At 35.5% G+C, this 17,943-nt stretch overlaps 1 protein-coding gene across 2 annotated transcripts in view; it reads right to left on the bottom strand.

Moving 5' to 3' along the window:
• The window catches only part of NAA35 (N-alpha-acetyltransferase 35, NatC auxiliary subunit), a 94,640-nt gene that overhangs the window by 42,433 nt on the left and 34,264 nt on the right, over positions 1-17,943 (bottom strand). For both annotated transcript variants that reach the window (XM_045562708.1, XM_045562709.1), the window contains exons 7-11: positions 12,264-12,330; positions 12,140-12,183; positions 10,587-10,637; positions 9,844-9,927; positions 8,849-8,963 (exon numbers count right to left, since the gene is read on the bottom strand). In XM_045562708.1, the coding sequence (XP_045418664.1) occupies positions 8,849-8,963; positions 9,844-9,927; positions 10,587-10,637; positions 12,140-12,183; positions 12,264-12,330 (361 nt within the window). The remainder of the gene's footprint in view (positions 1-8,848; positions 8,964-9,843; positions 9,928-10,586; positions 10,638-12,139; positions 12,184-12,263; positions 12,331-17,943) is intronic.

The raw sequence follows: 17,943 nt of genomic DNA, 5'->3' as shown, positions 1-17,943 counted from the left end.
AGGCTCCAAAACCCAGCACGAGGCTGCCTTCCCATAGACATTCCTTTCTCACCCTACTTAGGCTCTTGACACAGAGTGCCAGGTTGCTACCATATGGTTCCCCTATCAATCCTATCTAGGCTTAAGCACCCCAAGCTCAGCTGCCCTCCTGTGCAGATACCCTTCTCACCTCACTTGGGAAGTAGTGAACCCAGCTGTGTTGTATGCTGATGTGAAGAACTCTGAAGCAAGGATAATTGTTGCTTTAGATCTTAAGTACTTTACTAGGCTATATCTTTATCAATTTTCCATGAAACATATTATAGACTTTCAATTATACCCATGGATTTAGTTTTCTTCTTTCTAGAAATATCTAAAATTTTTAACATTTTTTTCCTGTTCCATTAAATAGTTAACTTCTTAAGGGACATCAATTATGAGTATGTCAAATCCTCTTTGGCTATTATTTTCTAACACTTCAGATCTCCTTTGTTCACATCCATCTTGCTTGGTTTATTTCTTCAATCTTGATCTCCATATCCTTTACAGTTTTGCTGAGGTCTTCATTTTCAGGATTTTTTTCTCCATTGTTTTCCTGAACTCTGCCTGATCACTTTTTTTTTTTTTTTTTGAGACAGAGTCTCCATTCTCTCACTCTGGGTAGAATGCAGTGGCGTCATCACATCTCACGGCAACCTCAAACTCCTGGACTCAAGAGATCTTCCTGCCTCAGCCTCCCCAGTAGTTGGGACTACAGGTGCCCACCACCACACCCAATTAATCTTTCCTAATTTTAGAAGAGATGGAGTTTGGCTCTTGCTTAGGCTTCTCTCGAACGCTTGACCTCAATGGATCCTTTCACCTCAGCCTCCCAGAGTGCTAGGATTACAGGCATGAGCCACCGTACCTGGCCTGCCTGCTCACTTTTACTCCCCATCTTCTGTTATTATTTCTTCCTTTAGTCCTAATATGTTTGCTTTCTGCTCTTGTTCTATAGAGGCCATTTTGTTTTTTAATAAATTCTTTGATTTTTGCAGAAAAATGTTCCTGGTCTATGTTTTTGTTTTCCTTAGTTTTTTTGCCCATTTTCTTGAAATATTAGGCTGTGCAAAAGTAATTGCAGTTTTAGCATTGTTGAAATTTGCCTCTTGGTGTTGGAATACATTTTTAAATAAATGTGGTTATGTTATACATCATTTTGATGTGCATTTCCTGCTTTGTGTTGTTTTGCTAATGACTTATTACTTGCTGTTTAGTTTATATTTATTTTAGACTATGGAAATGATGTTAGACAAAATGCAAAGTTGAGCACTTTTATTATTCGAGTTTAAAATGGGTCATAAAGCAGCGGAGACAACTTGTAACATCAACAACGCATCTGGCCCAGGAACTGCCAACGAACATACAATGCAGTGGTGGTTCAAGAAGTTTTGCAAAGGAGGTGAAAGACTTGAAGATGAGGAGCGCGTGGCCAGCCACTGGAAGTTGACAACGACCAGTTGAGAGCAATCATCGAAGTTGATCCCCTTACAACTACATGCGAAGTTGCTGAAGAACTCAACGTCAACCATTCTACATTCAGCATTTGAAGCAAATTGGAAAGGTGAAAAAAGCTCGGTTAAGTGGGTGACTCATGAACTGAACCAAAATAAAAAAAACTGTCATTTTGAAGTATTATCTTCTCTTCTTGTACACAACAACAACGAAGCATTTCTTGACCTCATTGTGATGTGCAATCACCAGCTCATTGGTTGGACCAAGAGGCAGCTCCAAAGCACTTCCCAAAGCTAAACGAGCACCAGAAGAAGGTCATGGTCACTGTCTGGAGGTCAGCGAAAACATTATGTCTGAGAAGTATGCTCAGCAAATCAATAAGATGCACTGAAAACTGCAATGCCTGAAGCTGGCACTGGTCCACAGAAAGGGCCCAACCAACAATCCTCTGCCCACCTTCTCCACCCAACCCCACCATTTTTCTCTTCCCAGAGGCAATCTCTTCTACTTCCTCTTAGCTATTTCTTTTGTTATTTATCCACGTATTGCCAAACAAAAAGCTTATAGTACTATCTCATATTTTTTTCAGTTTTATACATTATCCTTCTCCTTACGAGGAAGTCGAAGATAATGTGTCAGACTGAAAAAATGAAAAGATAAGTTGCTCTGTAAGTGTATACAAATTGCATGCATACATACATTTATGTCCCCTCACTTCCCATATAGTTAATTTTGGTTAGTTTTGGTGATGATCAATATTCAACATTTGCACCATTATGACTAATATGATATTCACATCTGGGCCATGGAAAACTTTTGCAAACATGGAGGTAACTTTTACTTTCATATACATTCTAAAGTTAGTAATTGTCTCACTTTTTGTTTACTTTGTTTCCTAAGCCTAAACTATTCACCAATTCTTTAAATCTCTTCTCAATACATCAAACAACAGCTATTGTATCAATTTTATTGGCAACAGCCAGTCTTGTATTTTCTTTGAGACAATTCCTCTAGAGCCTTGTGACTTTCTCCAGTCTGGACTTGTCCATATATGGTGCTTAGCTGTTATGTTGTGATCTCTTTTCACCACCATACTGGGGATTTCCTTCATTATTCTCTCATGTTGTATTCTCATACTCCCTAAACCCCATGCTTTCCTCTTTCTTGATTTATTCCCATGTTTTAATGGAGCACATCTTCTAACACTTTTGGGAGATAATTTTTCTGAGACTTTAAATGCCTAAAATTATCTTTCCTCAAAATTAAATGATAATATGTATACAGAATTCAACATTAGAAACCATTTTCCTGGCTGGGCTCACACCTGTAATCCTAGCACTTTAGGAGGCCAGGATGGGAGAATTGTTTGAGGCCAGCCTGGGCAATAGCGAAATCCCATCTCCACAAAAAATTTAAAAATTAGCAGAGCATGGTGGCATGTGCCTATGGTCCCAACTATTCAGGAGGTTGAGGCAAAAGGATCACCTGAGCCCAGAAGTCAGAAGTTGCAATGAGCTATGATGATGCCACTGCACTCTAGCCTAGACAAAACAGTGAGACCCTGTTTCAAAAAATAAAATAAAATAAAATAAGAAAGAAAGAAAGAAAAGAAATAAACCCTTTTACTCCAAATTCTGAAAACATCACCAGTGATTTTCTTTTACTCACAACGCTACTGAGATATAATCAATATAGTACATAACTCACCTATTTAAAGTATACAATTCAATGTTTTGGGTTTTTTTTTTTTGTATATTCAGGGTTGTGAAACCATCACCACGATCAAATTTAGAACATTTTCATCAACCCAAGAAGAAACTCTATAACCATTAGCGATCATTCTCCTACTTCCTCCACTACCATTCCTCCCCCAATCCTAGGCAACCACTAATTTACCCTCTGTCTCTATAGTTTTGCCAATTCTGGACATTTTTTATATAAGTGGCAATCATACCATATCCTGTCTTTGGTGATTGGCTTCTTCCATGTAGCATAATCTTTTAATGGTCCTTTAGTACTTCATTTCTTTTTATTGCCAAATAGTATTGGCAATTAATGAATGGATACACCATTTATTTTTATCCATTCATTCACTGATGGACATTGGGCTGTTTCTACTTTTGGCTATTATGAATAATGCTGCTGTGGGCATAACTTTTTTATGGATATATAATTTCATTTCTCTTGGATATACACCTAGGATTGTAACTTCTCTTATCCAAGATCTATCCAATCTTGGATAACTCTATGTTTAACATTTGAGATATTATCAGACTGTTCTGTAAAGCAGTTGCATCATTTTACATTCCAACTGGCAGTATATGAAGGTTCCAATTTCTGCACATCCTTGCAACACTTGTTATTATCTTTTTGATTAAAGCCATCTAGTGGGTGGGCTGTGGTATCTTTTTATTTTGCTTTGCATTTTCCTGATGGCTACTGATGTTGCACATCTTTTCAGGTACTTATTGACCATTTGCATATCTTATTTGGAAAAATGTTCAGATCCCTTGCCCACTTTTTCATTCTTTTTATTAAGGTATAAGATTTATGCTTATGTTTTAAGAGTTTTATAGTTCCAGCTCTTACATTTAGGCCATTGATCCAATTTGAATTGATTTTTGTACATGATGTGCAATGGGGAGATGGGGAATATATAGCTTTATTCTTTTGCACGTGGACATCCAGTTGTCCCAGCGCCATTTGTTGAAAAGACTTTTCTTTTCCCACTGAATTGTCTTGCCACCCTTGTCAAATAGCAGTTGAGCATAAATATGAGAGTTGACTTCTGGGCTCTCAATGCTATTCTACTCCACTCATCTACGTTTAACAAGAACCACACAGTCTTGATTGCTAATAGCTTTGTGTAAGTTTTGAATCAGGAAGCGTGACTCCTTCAACTCTGTTTTCACTGCATTGATTTCCAGTTTCCACTGCTAGTGCTGAGAAGTATGATGACATTCTGTCTTGACACTGTGTCTATAACTTGCTTTTGTCTCTTTCGAATCTCTTACAATCTCTGTTGCTACTATTCAGAAATTTCAAAATTACATGCCTTGATACAGGTCAATGTTCATCCTGGTTGTGCTAGGCAGCTCTTCATTGGCCTTTTCAGGCATGACTGGGCATGTTCAGGGTGGTATGGCCACAGAATGTTGGTCTTTGCAATCTCTGTATTTGTATTGCTTGAATCCAGGACATTTTCTTAAATGATTTTCTCTTTTTGCTTCTATTTTCTCATCTCTATTTATGAAAAAACTGTCATTAGTTTATGCTTTATTTATCTTATTTATTTATTTATCCTTACTAGGTAGTACAACACTTCTGGACTCATAATATTCTCAACTTTTTTCTCCTCATTTTTTATCTCATTTTTAGCTCTAAGATTTCCAAAACTTTGTATTCTAAACTTTCTATTTATGTCATTTCTGTTCTTATACTTTCAATCTCAACACATTCCCTTTTGTATTGCATCCTTTTCTTGTTTTATGTATTCATTTTTCTCAATTGTTTTAAGGTTTGTTTTTGTCTCTTTCTTTCAGGCTAGGGATTTCCAACTTTGACTATATACTCAGATTTGAAACTGAAACTCATAAAAACCCCATTAAGAGCTCTGTGAATATAGACCAAGCCTCAACCAAGCCATTTTATCTGGGGAACTGCTGATGTCAGTAAATTTAGATTTTGCTATTGTTTTTCTCCACCTCTTAGGCTTGTCAGATTTCCCTAAGAAGAATCTTCTACACTTTTAAGTGGAGTGCATAAGCCTGGCTACATTGTTTTGGAAGCTGAGTGGAGGGGAGGGAAGCAGGGAAAAGAGGAGGTCACAACAGTAAGTATTTAAACTTTGATTCCATTCTCTCATAATGTGTATCCTTCAACTGGGCCTCATATCCCCTCAGTCCAGAATCCCTCTGTTTTCCTCACTCAGAGAATAAACTTTGAATATTCTTAGGTTCAGGAACGTCACCCAACGAAACAGGGAGAGGAAATCTCAGCTTTTAAACTGATTTTCAACCAGTTCTCATGTCTTCAGCTAAATTTTCACCCCCCTTTCCAAAGGCATTTGGTAAACTAATAATGAAGCCTTTCAATTTAAACTACAGTTTAAACTAACAATGAAGCCCACAGTTAAACTGAGTTGTCTTTGACTTCCCCCCTATTAGTGACTAAGAATTCAGTTATTTGGAGACAACTAAGTCAATGTCTTTCTGTTCTCCAGCACCTAAAATTTTGTTGTTATTGTCTCCTTTCCCTGTCTTTTTCCTCTTTACCAATTATGCCTATTATTTTTTAAAAATCACTTCTTTATTATCCATTGGAGTTTTCAGAAGGTAAATGTGTTCAATCCACCAACTTTCATCAGCTTTCTTTTAATTTATTTTAAAAACATAACAAACTCTTGAAAGTATGTGTGTCAGATTTGAAAATTTATTCCAAAAGTATCTACCAATTCCAGGCAACATAAATTTAAATACATTTTTAAATTTCCATTAGCAATTGTTTTTTGTTTTTTTTTTGAGACAGAGTCTCACTTTGTTGCCCAGGCTAGAGTGAGTGCTGTGGCATCAGCCTAGCTCACAGAAACCTCAAACTCCTGGGCTGAAGCAATCCTACTGCCTCAGCCTCCTGAGTAGCTGGGACTACAGGCATGCGCCACCATGCCCGGCTAATTTTTTCTATATACACGTTTAGTTGTCCAGATAATTTATTTCTAATTTTTTTTTTTAGTAGAGACGAGGTCTCACTCAGGCTGGTCTCAAACTCCTGACCTTGAGCGATCCACCCCCCTCGGCCTCCCAGAGGGCTAGGATTACAGGCGTGAGCCACCGCGCCCGGCCTCCATTAGCAATTGTTAAAGACGCTAGAAATCTAAAGGGTAAACTAGACCTAATTCACAGGTAACTATGAGAGAACATGGGAGATATATATTTTGACAAGAATAACCAGGAAAAGTGCATTGGAAGAGATGATATAAACATCATTTTACAGGATGAGCTATAATTCCAGACATAAAAAGTATAAAATTCAAGACAGCATAAGCAAAAAAAGAGCAACATCTGTTTCACTGGATCTTATTCCTCCTTTGTTCCTTCAACAGAGATTTAACCCAAAGTTCTGAATCCAGTAACCCCTGAGTAATCACATCCACTCCTTCAATTTCAATAAGCATTTAATATGAAAATGACTCTAAAATTTATTTCCATCCATTTTCCAGAGCTATATATTTACTTTACTAGTGAATTGCTCCACATCAAAAAATCCTATTCATTATCTGAGCTGCCCTCCTTATCCACCTCTGAAATCATTTCTGCCTTCTGCATCTTCATTAAAATATTACCATTCATTGAGTAAACCCACCAGCAATTCTTAGATCAAGTTAAAGTCTTCCTATTTTCTCCCTTAACACCACTGTTTCCAATTCCTACTGAATATATACCTTTACAATGAGAAGCTAAAATGAATCCTCAGTGATTTCAAGGTTTACGTAGTCATTTTGTCACTAGCTGGAGCTGTAATAATTAGAAGGCAAAGTGAGTTACCTGAGACCAAAGCTAATCTACACTATTATTTTTGCATCATTCGTCTTAGAATAGACATTAGAAAATATTAACTTTTTAATTATAGGACTACATGGCTTTATGATTAAAGCATAATTACAAAGTTAAATTAAGCCAGCTACAAGGTATTATACAGAAAACTAAGCACAGAGTGAATATTCTTTAAGTTTAAAATTTCACTATCTTAGTCGTCTTAGAATAGACATTAGAAAATATTAACTTTTTAATTATAGGACTATATGGCTTTATGATTAAAGCATAATTACAAAGTTAAATTAAGCCAGCTACAAGGTATTATACAGAAAACTAAGCACAGAGTGAATATTCTTTAAGTTTAAAATTTCACTATCTTAGTCATAAGATTACATTTTTTTAAAGTTTATTCAAGCTAATTATATGTAAACTATTTTCCTGAAGCTTACTTTAAGCATACTATAAACCCAGAGAAACAGTGGAGAACATATACGATTTTTAGCACTGGTCTGAAATACAGGGAAGCCACAACCTATAGCTACTAACGATCCTCTCTGGCAATTATCATCTCAGAGTTTGCTTGACTGTAAAATACAAAGAACAGCTCACAGTAGTCAGATATGGCAAAAAGAAACATCAGATTCCAGTAATCAGGAAGATTGTTTTGTGTCATTAATATCTTATTTGGATATTATCCAACAAATAAATTACTTTGAAGCCATGTATTATACGGTGGTTTTCATGAAAATATTCTTGCACTAGATTTCAAAGTATTTAAGAATTGTGGATATTTTACATCTCTCTGTACACATGCACTATTGGTTGCTATGCATCACAACCTTCTTTTTATGACCCATGGTGACAGAACGCCACCTAGTCACTTATCTCATAAACATATTCCCCCTCCTGGGGCAAAAGAGAAAATGTTAACAAATTTATACAAATTAAGCATAATTACTAGAAACATACAAATTGATAATACTGATTTCCTAACCCAAATTACCTTCTGGACTGCTCCTTCTTTCCTTGAGTAAGGAAAGAAAAATTCATGGGAAAGGAAACATAACTCCCGTCCCTAAATGCAAGGGAGAGGTGGAAAAGGAAAGGGGTGTGAATCAGAAAAAACTTGCCTTCCTGGTCACAAGACCAACAAATGAGAAACACTAAAGAATATAAATATCATCTCATTTTAATTAGTTCTGAGGGTAATCAAAACACTATCTAAAATGTTAACCCAATTGTAAATTTTACAATAAAGTACACTATTCCTTGTATTTTAAGACATATTTTATAAACAAAATGTGAGTACTAACAACATGCCGAGCACTGTAGAGATACAAAAGAAAGAAGACAGTCCCTGGCCTTAAAAGTATTCAAAATTTCATGGAAGGACAAATGGGTAAATAATTACAATACAATGTACTAAAAAAAAAAACGTTGTAACAGAGGCATCTATGAGTGCAATGAGGCCACAGAGGGAATACCTAGGCCTGCCTAATGGAGATAGGGTAGACTGCAATGGGGGTCATGATCTCTCAGCCAGAGTAAAGAGGAGAGGTGATTAAAAAAGAAGTTACTGCTGACATCATGGCATGAACATAAGACGGTAAATATTCAGAGTCTAAACAGTAAGATACAGAAGATGGCCAAGTTCTACAGTACTGTTCTTCAGTATGGAATAAATTTTAAATGAAGGGAGCACAGACTCTATATAAGTCTCTAGAGTAAAACATTGCAAGGTCCAGGCAGACTGACAAGTGAAATTTTAGAACAAACCAAACACTACGTATTTTAGATGGGAAAGAAGAACTTTAAAGGGTGGGAGCAATATGAACAATTACCTCCTTTTGTAGTATCATTCTGGGCCTGGATGCCATGATGCAATGAATTATGAATGGCAGAAAGAAGATCTGCTGCTTGAACCATCAATTTTTGAGCTTCTGCAACAGCACTGGTCTAGCAAATAAATCACCAAAAACATTCTTACATATTCTTTCACTGAAAGATATACATTAAATAGGAAAATCCTATAAACAATAATGAAATTAAATGTTTGCTATAATGGCATTGGTTTTCACAAACTATTCGCTTAATACAGGATACCCAGATCCTGTTAGGATAGAAATTGTTTTTTATTCACATCTATATCTTGTAGGATTCATCAAAAAGAAAAAAGAACTATTTCTGGTTTATTTATCTTATTTTTTATAATAAAAATCAGAGATGCAGTCAACTGGAAAACGGGAAATATTTCAATAATTCTACTATGTCATTCATCAAGGTGGGGAAAAAACAAGAAAAAACTGAATTACTGAAGTTAGAGCAATGGTAAAGGTTGGATCTCTATTCACCACTTATTAACTATTCACAAATTAGTCTGTAACTGACTTAATACAAAACTACACAAAAGAAAAAATGTTCATTATCTAGGGCTTGCTTTTGATTCTATACAAATCCAATGTTTATTTGAAAAATAAGCCTACTAAAATTCTCATTTATTATAATTCTCATTATTCTTACTTTCTACTGAAGGGAATAATAGGCCTACCTAAAATTCTTATTTTTACTTTCTTCTTTTCAATTCACGAAAAATGACAACCCACAAGCTATTTCAGCTTCTACTGTTTTATTTACTAGTAAGTAATAGAACATAAAATTCATGTGACTTCTTGAGAAAATCATCAGGGTTATTCTGGTATAAATACATCAAATGCTGAGTGCTGTGTATTTGAGATTAGGAGTACTTCAATGGAAAAGTCTCACAACAGCTTCAATAAGGCATGCCATCCAAAAATCACTAAAACAGATATAGACAAATTATAGTAAATGCCCTTACCTCTTTCTTAGTAAAGGCTATAAGCACTGTCAGCAACACTCGAGTAAATTTCACTCTGCTGAATACTGCGAAACATTGTTGGTGCTAAAAAACAAGAAAGGACTAGAAGTTAAAAGATGCAAAGACTGCCAAAGGAATTTTATTTTAAAATATATTATTTTAACTCCTAAATCTCAATGTTATTAGTAACTTATTACATGGCACATATCTTCACTTAAAGGCTTTTAAATTCCCGAAAAACGAGCTGCAGAAAACAACAATACAAAGTCTATGCTTTTGAAATAGAAGTATAAAGTTTCTATCGATATCAACAGGACTGATATTTTAAGTCAAAAGTTACACTATCATTTCACAAAAGCTGATTTAATTAACATTTTAAAAACGACTAATTAAAAAGTGCTTTAAGCAGAGTCAGAAAATTTAGGATCTCAACAGAGGTTCAGCAACTTTTGATACTGTGGAAGTTCTTGAGCTTTGCCAAGCTTTGATGCATCGTCTGTAAAAAGATCATTTTTTTCTTCCTACCTCACAGGAATATTGAAGAGTTTTGAAATCATGTATTTGAAAGAGCTGCATTATCATTCTATCAAAATAAATACAAGGGAAATAAAATCCCTTGCAATGCTAATTTTTAAAGAAATACCTTAAAAAGGGCTTCCATAAATTATAACGCAGTTCATAAAACTACAACATTAAGAGGTAGACTTCTCTGATATTATCTACCAGAAAATAAGTTCAATTACTTCTAGTTCAACTTCTGGATCTCTTTCTTCTCCTTGTCGACTTCGAGTACTCTAAAATTTTAAAAAAGGTGAATTACAATAAACATAAACCTGGAAAAGTATTAGATTATAAATATACAAGGTAATGCACTTAAATAATTTATTAAGTATATACAAGAATTTATTTTTAGGAAAAATATTTGGAGAAAAAAAGCTGTGTCCTGTATTTATTTTCCTCCTATTAATGCCACATACAGAAAGTTCATTTTGATATAAATTATAAAGATCATGCAATCAGGTATTGAACCAGCATACGCAAAACAATGAAATAAGTATTACAAAACCATATAACAGAGTATACTTTCCTGTAAAACTATCTATTTATTGAAGTTCCTGATGCTCTCAAAACTAACCCTGTTAAAAAAAAATAGTAATCTTTACAAAAATCCTATCATACAAATAAAGTTACTTGACCTGATTTACACTAAAATGCAAAGCATCTTGTTAATACAAGTGACAGAGTTGACAATTTTATTTAACAAAATACCAGGGCAGTGTCACAGGAAGATCTGATAGAAGATGCTGGTTCTAGCCCTGGAGCTGCCACTTACCAAGTACATGCCCTTAAGACTCAGACACAGGTTACTTAACTCCTTTGAGTTGTATTTTCCTCATCTAAAAGTGGGACACTGTGCATTTTAATTCACTGAATAACGTAAAAATCAAAAAAAAGAGAATAACAAGGTTTCTTTGACAACCATACTCCTATACAAGTGTAAAAAAAATAGTAAAAATATAACTTTTTTCCCTTTTTAATCTCTATGAAAAGCAAATCATCAAGGTCACACAGCTGAAGGATGTCATCTAGAAAGAAGATTTTTATCAGATTTGGGATATTACCATTTACTATTGTAAATAGTGTTAGACACTATACCTATTGTGTTTTAGACACTATACCAGCTATTAAAGATACAAAGGTGAAGAAGACAATCCTTACCTTTGAGGAACTTAAAACTCTAATGGGAAAAAAAATACTACTCTTCAAATAGCATACTAAAAGTCTTAAACGTTGGCAAAAAATTGAAAGAATTGGGAGAGTTAAACTTTTAATACACTCAGCTCTCTGTATTTGAGGGTTGGATTCAACCAATTGCCAACCAAAAATATTCAGGAAAAAAAACAATACAGTAAAAAATAATACAAATTTAAAAACACAGTATAACAGCTATTTACACAGCATTTACCTCGTAGTAGGCATTATAAGTAATCTAGAGATGATAAGTATATGGGAAGGTTATATGAAAATATGAAGCCACTTTATACAAGACCCTTGAGCATTATCCTCGAGGGTCATGGAACCAATACCCCGAAGATACTAAGGGAATGACTGTATTTGAAAATGACATTAATTTATCAGAAATTCCTCTAGCAGCATTCAAATTCATTACAGAAAAGGCTCAGCATAAAAAGGAGACATGTGGTTCTATATAAGCTATCTGTAATTAGCTAAAATTAATCTGACATTTAAGAGAATACCAAAACCTTACACCAAAGAAAAGAGAAAAACAATATACCTTTACTCTTCGTTGCATGTCATCCTCCACATCTTTTAGCATGCCTAGAAAGAGAAAGAATAAGTTTAAAAAGGAAATAAATCAAAATATAAAACTTGTGAATTATCTTTCTAAATGATTTTACCTGTAACTCGAAGATCTGTCACACTGTTAGCCATTTTAAATCCATAAGTCATTGACTGAAAATCTTCCTATACAAAAATGGAATAATTAGGCCTTTGAACAGTAGCAAAACTTTTCTTTGTGTTTTTCTTATAAAATCACTAATTAATAAGAAAACAGAAATGAAATGTCAACCTGCTGGTCTAAATATTGCTATCATACATCCAAGCTTTCCTTATAGGCCTACACTTAAAACACCATACTCTACTGCCACCTCTGTCCTTAATTTCAATTGCTTCTCCTTAGGCAATTTAAATATACCTGCATTTAATATGTTCATTTGGAAAATAAGGCTAATGCTTATGAAAATATCACAAAGTAGTAATTTCTACTTACAAAGTATTCTCACATTCACAGATGAGCAGTATATAATAACTACTATTTAACAATAGGGTTGTAAGATTTAGATAAGACTTATTTCAAAAATTACTCAATGCCTGCTTACATACTGTTAGGCTACAAAGGTTAAGCCTTCTCAAATAGAATTACTCAAAGTGATAACAAAACCATGTTCTGCTGTAAGGAAAAAATGAATTATTCACACATATACTCCTGCCCCCCAAATCATTTTTTAAAAATAATTTCACTGCTGAGTCATTAACAAATTAAGTGGTTTGCTGGACTCACTTTGAAGAAAATTAATTTATTAATAATATCTGGCTGATTCAATTAAGAAGTCATAAGCCCCATTAAAGGAATGTTTCTGCCACATTATAATTCCTATAAAATGTAAATAGAAACCTAATATAATGGAATAATAGGTAGCTACAGAAGAAGCCGGAACTATAGCAAAGTTTCTGGATTCTCAACAAAAACAGTGAGCATCAAATTCATGTCAAGTACTATTAATGTATCTCACAAACAGAAAGAAAACAAAATCACAATGTCGTAGTCTCAACTCAGTTGTGGTCAGTATATGATTCACATGATTGGGTCTTTTAAAAATCTCAAGTTATATTACAGAGCTATAAGCTTATCATCCTCTAGATGAAGTTTATATCTACTTGGACATCAAATAGGATTCGCAAATTTTACATCTCCAAAAAGGAACTCTTCATGTCCACTTTCTAGTGTTACCCAACCATTAAAGGCACTACCATCTATCTACAGTGCTCAGGCTGAAAACCTGGGCACCAGCTCCTCTTGTTTTCCCAAATCCCATACCAAATCCATCAGAAAACCCTGCAGGCTCTATCTTCAAATTCTAATTTAACCACTTTTTGTCCTTTCACAGCTATCTCTAGTTTAAATCACCACCCTCTCTCGCTCCTTAACAAACTCCAGACAAGTCCCCTACCTACCACACCTGTCCCTGCTGTAATTTATTCACCACCAGAAGGCAGATGGATTGTTTTAAAATAAGTCAGATCATGTCACTTCCCAACTCAAAACCCTTCAATAGTTTCCTACCTCACAGTACAATCCCAAAGTCCAACATGGCCTCTACAGCCCTGTATCACGTGACCCTGGTCTCCCTCTCCAACCTTGTTTCCTACCACTCTTCTCCATGTTCACCACACTGCATCACACAGGCCTTGATGCTATGGTTCAAACATACCAAACACATTCTCTTCTCAGGAACTTTGTACTTACTGACCCCCACCCCAAAATCATTTTCTTCAAAATATTCACAAGGCTCCATCTCTTATTATATTCCAGCCTGTGTTCTAAAGTAAAGTCCTCACATAGTTTTCCTTGTGCATTCTACGACACACCCTCTACCGTTTTATATCTCTTTATCCTGCTTTACTTTTCTTCGTGGAACTTATCTCCACCTGACGTGATACATGTATTTGTTTACATATATATTATTTGTACCAAGGAATGTATAATCCATGAGATTAGGGCTTAATTTTATTCGCTGCTTTATCTCTAGGACTTAGAATAGTGCTTAGCACAGAGTACTTACTGTTCAATGTTTGCTGAATGAACGACTGACCTACTCCAGGGCAGGGGTCATAAATGCAAAAAACAGGTTACCTTCCTAAGTACATCTCACTAGCTACAAGATACATTGGGGAGTGGTAAAGACTGGCAAATCAGAACATATGTTTAATATGAAGGGAGAAAACCACTACTTGCTCTGCTGCAGCCATGAATGAATACAGGGCCAGTGTGGTCAGATCTCCTAATTTTTCAGAAGAAAAATCTAGGTTTTTCTTGCTTAATGTGAAATCTTCCAATTTTTTAAAAAAACTTGGACAACATCGTGTAGACAAAAAACAAAGCAAAATACGTATATACCTTACCTGTGAAATGTTAGTTTACCAAGAAGGGCCTAAGGAAAACTACCTTGCTGGGGACTATCAGAGGTTCTGTGTAATGCATACAAGCCTCAGTAACAAAAATTTAATATAAGTCACTGGAGGACTGAGAGCAGGGGAGTCATGTAAACAGACTGCTACCATTAAAAGATTACTCCTAAAGATTTGTGGACTTGAAGACAGATGTCAGAGTGAAACCAGAGAGACCAGCTATTGAACTATATCCAATAGTTCAAGCAGGAGCTGACAGTGATTTGGACTTGGATTTTAACAGTAGCAATAGTAAGAAGTTGTTGAAATCAGGATATATTTAAAAGGTAAAGCCAACATGATATGCAGATGAACTGAATGTGGGTATGAGGTACAATCAGGCATCATTTTTAGGTTTTTGGTCTAAGCAACCGGTAACGTTTCCTGAAATGAGACAGGGCTTGGAAGGAGCAGGTTTAAAAGCAGAAATGGAGTACAATTTTGGTTACATTAAGTTTGCAATTTCTTTGGTCATCCAAGTGAAGATTTCAGTAAGACACTTGAGTCTGGAAGTCAGAAAAGGAATCAGGACTGGAAATGTAAATTTGGACTTCCTCAGCATATAGTTGGTATTAAAGCCACAGAACTAGAGGAAATCAACTTAGGGAGACAGTACAGGGAAGAGAGGGAGCCCAGGAGTAAGGAAGCAAGCACAGGACCTGAACTAACCAGTGAGGTAGAAAGAAATCCAAGACTGTGGTATTAAGAAGATTAAGAAAAAAGTATTTCAAAGAGTGATCACCTGGGTCTAATAATGCTCATAGGTTGAAGAGAGAGGGGTGAGAACACTAGATTTAGTAAGATGGGTAAAGACCAGTTTCTCTGTAATGGTGGTGAAGAATGACCGTTTGGAGTAGGTAAAGAGACAAGTCAAAGAGAAAGTAAAATTAGCAAATACTATTAAAAACAGCTAATTCAAGAAGTTTTTTGTGGAGGGTAGAAGATAAATAGGACTGTAAATACAAGAAGCCATGGGATCAAGGAAACTGTGGTATTTTAAAATGAATGACATTAAAGCATAAGAACAATCTAGCAGTGAAGGAGAGACTAGTAATGCAATACAAAAAAAGGTTTATTAACTGCAGTAGGCCAGAGGATGGAATCTAGAACATAAGTGGAGGGGCCGAGTTTAGACTCTTACAGGGATACTTTCATTTTAAGAGGACAGAAGGCAGAGTACATGGATATCAACAGACAGGTTAGCATTTTTGATAGTGAGAAGATGAGGTATTTCTAATATTAATAACATCTGACTACAGCTAATATTTCAATAATGTAGAGAGCAAGCTGAAGGTGAGAAGGGTTGGCACTGCAGGTGTGAGAAATACAAGTGGAAAAGTCACTTCAGAGACTAGAGAAACAAATTCACTACAAAAGTGTAGGATGGGATTGCCTCCATTGTGGATTGCTCATTTGAGATTTGCAGTCATAAAATTAAACTGAGAATAGACACACACATGAGTTTTTTCTAGCAGCTTCTGCTGCCTGGGTACAAGCACAGAATAGGCAGATGGCTGTGGTTTTGCCAGATAAGTAATACAAATGATGAGTGAGGCAAGGAAGATAAGTGTGTTTGAGTGATTTCAGCACTGGACCATGAAAATGAATACACAAAGAGAATAACAGAAAGTAATAAAGTGACAGCATCCATGAATTGGAGGTCTCTGTGGAACTGAAAGATAGTGGGATTAGGGGAATCAGAGTAAATAAGTCAGAAAGTAAGGGTAGCAATCAAAGGGTAGCATGCATGAAATCAAGATTTTGGGGTAGATTAGTGGGGGAAAAAATGTCCATTTATCCCCTCATTCCTAAACCATTTTCTGAGCACCCTATGGTGGCTGGTATAGGCTAAATACCAGGAATACAATCATAAAATACAAGCACTGCCATTAACCAAAGAGAAAACATCTATATTATAAGCTAAAGCCCACATTCTTTATTGTATTTTACAGTGTCTTTGCAAAACTGCCAAGATATAATGGCAGAAAGTTCAGGGATATTTAGGGTTCTATAAACTAATGCACTTAAAACAATGCAGCACAGCAAGGAAATTTAGATTGGTAAAATATTTACAATCATAACTGAAACAGAATACCCCACACCACCAGTACGGAAAGAGAATGTGATTCCACTGGAACAATAATCTTGATGATACTAATAATGTAATATTCTAATAAAGTAAAAATTGTTCAATTTCTCTAAAACTTACATATTAAGATATATTGGCTGAGATTTATTATTGCTTTAAAAATTCATTTCACAGATAAAATATTTTGAATAAAGATTCCAGGGGCTCCTGAAATAATTCAATTCATTCAACCAAATCTGAGTGCCCACTACAGATCAGATACTGGGTAGCATATTAAGGGTACAAGTAAGGGTAAAACATGCACATAGATATTTCAGATTAAGATCTGAAACAAGGCCGGGCGCGGTGGCTCACGCCTGTAATCCTAGCATTCTCGGAGGCCGAGGCAGGTGGATCGCTCGAGGTCAGGAGTTTGAGACCAGCCTGAGCAAGACCCCGTCTCTACTAAAAATAGAAAGAAATTATCTGGCCAACTAAAAAATATATATAGAAAAAATTAGCTGGGCATGGTGGCGCATGCCTGTAGTCCCAGCTACTTGGGAGGCTGAGGCAGGAGGATCCCTTAAGCCCAGGAGGAGTTTGAGGTTGCTGTGAGCTAGGCTGACGCCACGGCAGTCACTCTAGCCCGGCCAACAAAGCGAGACTCCGTCTCAAAAAAAAAAAAAAAAGATCTGAAACAACTTAAATGTCCATTAGTAAGTGGCTTGTAATTTATTGTACATACAATGGAATACTAATAGCTAACATTATGTTTACTCTGTGCCAGGTACTGTTCTAACCACTTTACTTGTATTAATATTAACTTTGTTATCCTTACAATAATGCTCTGAGGTGAGTACTATTATAAACTATATTTTATAGAGGAAAAAACTAAGGCGTAGAAAGGTTAAATTCCAGAAAACTACAAAGTTTGGAAGTGACAGAGCCAGAATTTAAATCTACGTGGTCTCACTTCCCAGAGGTTGTACTTTAACATTCATTTTGAAAAATACTTCAGATTACAAAGTTACAAAAATAGTAAAGATAAGTCTCATATTCTCTTCACCCATATCACCCAAATGATAACATTTTTATATTTGCATTATAATTCTCCACTTTTTTTCAGAAAACTTTGAGACTAAGCTGTAGACTGATACCCCCTTACCTCTAAATACTTTAGTGTGGTTTCCTAAACATAAAATCCTCCTCTCACCTAACCATGGTACAATTATCAAATCAGGAAATTAATGTATATTTAATCTCCTTTAATCTGGAACAGT

This window comes from Lemur catta, chromosome 10 (genome assembly GCF_020740605.2).
Source record: "Lemur catta isolate mLemCat1 chromosome 10, mLemCat1.pri, whole genome shotgun sequence".
Classification (NCBI taxonomy): domain Eukaryota; kingdom Metazoa; phylum Chordata; class Mammalia; order Primates; family Lemuridae; genus Lemur; species Lemur catta.
This window is presented reverse-complemented; position numbering and strand designations above follow the sequence as displayed.